This window comes from Limulus polyphemus, unplaced genomic scaffold, assembly GCF_000517525.1.
Source record: "Limulus polyphemus unplaced genomic scaffold, Limulus_polyphemus-2.1.2 Scaffold739, whole genome shotgun sequence".
Lineage (NCBI taxonomy): Eukaryota > Metazoa > Arthropoda > Merostomata > Xiphosura > Limulidae > Limulus > Limulus polyphemus.
Window position 1 is genome coordinate 191,581 of NW_013666349.1, and position 5,753 is coordinate 197,333.

The following is a 5,753-nucleotide window of genomic DNA, read 5'->3' on the forward strand; positions in this document are numbered from 1 at the left end:
ACTTGAATGTAATTTTTTATCTACTTAGAAAAAAAAGAGTAAAACAATGCAATTTCCAAATTCAACTGTACCACAAAAATACCTTTTACCAAAAATCACGCCCCCAGTGGCACAGCGGTATGTCTGCGGACTTACAACGCTAGAATCCGGGTTTCGATACCCGTGGTGGGCAGAGCATAGATAGCCCATTGTGTAGCTTTGTGCTTAATAACAAACAACCAACCAAAAAGCACCACAATAGAATTTAAAACAAAATCACAATGGAATCTTCTCCTTACTAATAAATAAAACAGTATTGCTTTCTTTAATATTTAGTTTAAATATGTTTTATTTAGTTTATATTACTTTTAGAAGAAACTTATTTATACCATTTTATTATTATTTTAATAATAGCTAGTCTGAAACCAAACTTTCAAAAGCTTCAGTAACACTGATAGTGATAGGCTTTAAAGAAGGGTTAAGGGAAGTTTAGAATTGTGATACGCTTAAGCCTTAACGTTTCAGTTTAATAGAATCACAATGGTAAGACTAACCTTAAGCTTTATAATTAAATAATAGAATGTCTATCTCTTGAATTAAAATATGTATGGTGAAATTCAATATTTTTAATTTTATGATTTATCAGTTTGTATTAGTGACTGGGTAATGATGTGATGCCTTGTGAAGTTTATGAGTATGTACTGTAGACTGTAGCATTAGCAGTGTTGAGGCATTAAAAATAAAATTCAAAGTTACAGTTTTATAAACTAATAGTAGCATAGGCGTCCGAAGAAACTTTTCCAGGGATGGGCAAAGTAATGTGAATTGAATAAAAAATTCAAATAAATATGCCAAATGAATAAAGAAAGAATTATATTTCTCATTTTCATGGGAGGGTAAGTGCTCCCTCTTGCCCCTCTCCCTGCAGACGCCCATGAACTATTATTGTAGTACTGTAAACAATAAAGTGTAATACGCAAATTTGTGTTTATGCCGTTATACATTATTAAGCTTATTGCTTGGAAATACAAATTACAAGTTTATATCACCAATGCCATGAAATTACACTGTTTTACAATAACAATAAAAAATAAGTTACATGATTTACACTCAAGTTAGCACACCTACTGACCTAGTCCTACTAGTACTAGTAACTATTGGTATGACTAGTCTAATTAGCAAATAGTACATACTAATTACTAGTATAATTAGTATAACAAGCTAAAGATGCATCAATGCTAAAAATTTACTTAACTTTAATAATGGTAATTCTGCTTAAGTGTTGGCAGAAGTGGTGATAAACAGTTTGACTTTGAGTCTTTTGGAATGTACATTCTGTAAGACAAATCTTTTCTAAACAGAATTAGGGCAAAATTATAAGAAAATGATATAATTTTATAAGCATAAATTAGTATGATAACAATAAGGACTTGGTTCGTACGTGCTATTATTGTTAGCATTATTCATTAATATGCTGTGGCCATAAAAAATTTTCGTGATCCAGAGCTATTATCAAGCTGACTCACACCAGAAACTTGAACTATAAAGCAAATTGCTAAGAGTATTAAAGGTGCAAAAAAAACTAAAACACCAGTGTCCATAATTTGTTAGAGTAGTGGTATAGGTATGAGTTTTACTGTATTACTTCATTACATGGGCTAATGATCAGCTTCTTCACTTTGTCAAATAATAAAATAAACCCAAAATTTTGCTCTAAGAACATAAAATATAAAAGAAAAAGATTTAATCCCAGGTTTTGTGTGTATGTTTTGTATTGCATATTGCTTTTGTACTAAAATTCAGCTCTTCAGTTACTAAGTCAGACTCACACTTGACATGAAAATGTACACCTGTAGAAATAATGAAACTTATTTTTCTTCTCATCCTGTACATGTCAACTATGAGTATGTTTTGATAATACTAAAAAGTGGATTTTCTTTTACAAATGGTCCTCTGTAGGTAAGTCTATAGATTTACGATGCTAAAATCAGGAGTTTGATTCCCCTCGGTGGACACAACAGATGTCCTGATGTGGCTTTTAATTTTAAAATCATGCACACACACTTTTACATATGAACTTTGCATTTGCTGGTCAATATTATCAGGGCAGTAGGCATCTCAGTTCTAGCTTTATATGTATTAATCAACTTTTGAATATGTTGTTCTTCGAAAGAGATATAAATTGAAATCTTCAAGTTGAGAATAAATTTATCCTTTTTTTTCAGATTTTATCTTTTGAAATGTGTGTTCAGTTTGTTATTTTCTTTTCTCAGGGAAATGAAACATCACTTCCTATGGAGATGTGTTCCACATGTAAGTAATCAGAAAGAAAAAAAGAGATGCATAAAAATGAGCTTTTCTTTAAACCTTTATTACAGAGCTTCAGTTATTTTTATTGTTCTAGTTTGATGAAAACTTTGTAAATGGTATTTAAAATAAACATATTTTTTTTCAGGGATGTAGTTTGACTTCTGTTTTTTGGATTAATTTCTTCATTGTTACATGGAAGAATAACATTAATTTCCAGTTTATTGTTGTCTTTTTTTTTTTCTATTTTTAATATACATAAATACGTTCATTAATTTGTTAAGTTGCTTTAACGTACATTTCAAACAGTGTTAAGAAAATCCAAAGGCTTACCATCATAGGGTTAGCTATATGATGCATATTGACTTGACAGTCTTAGAAATATTTATGACTTTATGAAGTTGCACTTTTTCATCGCTGTTTCTTAACAAGTAGTAGCAGCAAAACAATCCAAAAATTGATTAACATTTTGCTTGCATATTCTTTAATACTTGAAGACAGAGGATGCATTTTCTTTCTGCAAACACTCATTACTTTAGGAAATTTTATCTCCCAAGCACATATATATTAATTTCTGAAGTTTTGCACATGTATTTTTTTAAAAACCTAAAGATGTGCATTTTTCAATTATTATTATTTTTTTTGCATACAATGTTTCTGGTTAGGTTGCACTACTGGATTCAAACTACCATGTTATAGTCTAGCAATCCAGTCCATATAAGACTTAGCTGATATGCTTACACTGTTCATAAAGAAGGTATGGGGCAACTTCCACTCCAGTGTGCACTACTTGCACCAACATAGTAAATGTTCAGTGCCATAGATGTGTATATGTATATTACCCTTATCTCCATGGATGGTTAGTCACTTGAGCATGGGTAACATACGAATATTTTTAAACTAGTAATTCATTTTAGTCATTTAAACTTTCCATAGATGAGCAGATTTTTATCATTGTGGTCAAGTTTTATGAGCACTAGCCATCAAAAAGCATTATACTTACCATGATATTTAAGCTGCTAATTTTTGAAAATGAGTTTTTAAGAGTTTTGCAACCTCTGGTTTAAAATTCACTTGGCACTAAACCCTGTCTCAGTTATACTTTAGTCGTTTTACTTGTGCAGAAATAAACTTAGTACTTAGCAGATGTTACCACCTGCTAGATTTGACAAGGAAATTTAAATGAAAGTTGCCATGTGCTTGGGATTGTGGTTACTGCAGGAACACAAATAATATGAGAAGTCAGCATATATTCCCAAGCATTATAGTAGACATGTATGTTTATGATGTGCAAGCTAACCTGGTCTACAATGAAAATTAGCAAAATATTATACAAGTCAACTAGAAACAGTCATATATTGTATAGCAAATGAAGATGGACAAAATATAGTGGGTCTTATTCAAGCTGAGTAAAGTACCTTTGAAATAGTATTAAAATATGAAAGTATATGTAGTAGCAATAGATTTAACACTAGAATTGAAGAATGCGTAATCTACTGACTTAAGTATTAGTATTAAGTACTAAGAGTGTTTTTAATATTGCTTCTGTTACAAGTTTATTGGTTTATTTTATAATTTTATAGTTGATGCTGATGAAATCAAAAGACTTGGAAAGAGGTTTCGAAAACTTGATCTAGACAATTCTGGCTCTCTCAGTGTGGATGAGTTTATGTCATTACCCGAACTTCAGCAAAACCCACTAGTGCAAAGAGTAATTGACATATTTGACACTGACCGGAATGGGGAAGTTGATTTTAAAGGTAAGCTATTTAAAATTACTTTATAATTAAGAAAAAAGAATGAAGATTAGGCTTATATTTTTAAATCAAAGTTATTCATTATTCTGCAGATCAATTTGGTTAACCATGGTAATGAAAAAGTATCTTTTTTGTTTACAAAAAAAAGATATGAATATCATGTTTTATGTGCACATTTCTGAGGAAGGAGATTTGGAAAACTGTATATATCTATTTAATGTATGATTATATGTTAATGTTGTGGTAGGAGGTTGTTGAACAAGAGAGGCATACATGGAAATGTACAATTACATTTTAAACAAGGAACACTACCAATATAAACTTTTTTTTTGTAGTTTGTGTTGGTTTATCTACCCCCTTTTTCTGCACGTTAATACTGATTTTGGCATCAGTAGCTACAGCGGAATTTCATTTCCACAGTTCTTTTATCTTTTGATAATACTAAAATTAGATCTTGGTTTATATTAATTTCATTACATTTTGTGAGTAATGTTTTGAAATTCAGATCAAGGTCATGGATTATTCATATCATTCTCTGTATATAAGCACAAGTTAGGGCCATGAATCATGCATGTTATTCTATATATATATATAAGCATAAATAATGTTAACCATAACTAATGTTAGTCATGCAAAAAATTAATAAAATGAAGTAGTAATCAGCACTAGAGGTGGGTAATCAATAGAATCTGCTAATTAATTAATTATCAGGCTTATTAATCAATTGCATTAAACTAACCAATTTTTCTCACAAGATTGGTAAAAATAACTTGATTATTTTCACATGAATTTACTGAGAAAAACAAACAAACTTATAACACTATAAATTGGGTTTCAATATTCGTGGTGGGCAGAGCACAGATAGCCCATTATATAACTTTGTACTTAACAGCAAACATAATGGTAGTATTTTAGTTACTGCCCCTGGTGGCTCAGCAGTACGTTTGAGGGCTTAGAGCCCTAAAATTTGGTGGTGGGCAGAGCACAGCCCCTTATGTAGCTTTGTGCTTATCAAAAAACACAGTTTGAATGAATTGAATAGTTGAAATAATCTAAAATAATAATAATCAACAACTGTAATTTTCATTAATTTATTATTTTTGTGAATTCTTGAAACTAATAGATTAAACTGGACATCAATCAAAATAATGACAGAAAATCATAATCAGTAATAGTTTGAATGAATTGAATAGTTGAAATAATCTAAAATGATAATAATCAACAACTGTAATTTTGATTAATTTATTATTTTTGTGAATTCTTGAATCTAATAGATTAAACTGGACATCAATCAGAAATAATGACAAAAAATCATAATAGTAATATTTCAATTACTCGTTAGTTGAAGTAATGGAAAACAGTAACAACATAACATAAGGTTTGGGACAACGTAGGACCTATTGGTCCATCTTGGTTGTTCCATCCTCGAAAATAAATTAAAATGATTAAAAAAAAAATCTTAAAGCAAGCCTTTATCATTCGTATACTTATCAAGCTTTTTCTTAAACTCACTTAAATTTACTGCCTTTACGATATCCGAAGCCAACCATATTCCAAAGGCCAACTATCCTGTTAGAAAAATGAAACTGTCTTGGCTGAAAATAACTCCTACCTTGCCAAAATTTATACTTGTGTCCCCTAGTCCTACTATTCTTACTTTTAAGTATGAAAAATGAAAAAAGGTGATGCAACAACACTATCAATTCCCTT

At 30.2% G+C, this 5,753-nt stretch overlaps 1 protein-coding gene across 1 annotated transcript in view; it reads left to right on the top strand.

The window, feature by feature from the left end:
- Window positions 1–415: 415 nt before the first annotated feature.
- LOC106460277 (calcineurin subunit B type 2-like) overlaps window positions 416–5,753 on the top strand; it is a 20,529-nt gene continuing 15,191 nt past the window's right edge. Inside the window, exons 1-3 of the mRNA XM_013919966.2 lie at window positions 416–522; window positions 2,253–2,292; window positions 3,870–4,046. Coding sequence (XP_013775420.1) covers window positions 520–522; window positions 2,253–2,292; window positions 3,870–4,046 — 220 coding nt within the window. The 5' untranslated portion in view covers window positions 416–519. The remainder of the gene's footprint in view (window positions 523–2,252; window positions 2,293–3,869; window positions 4,047–5,753) is intronic.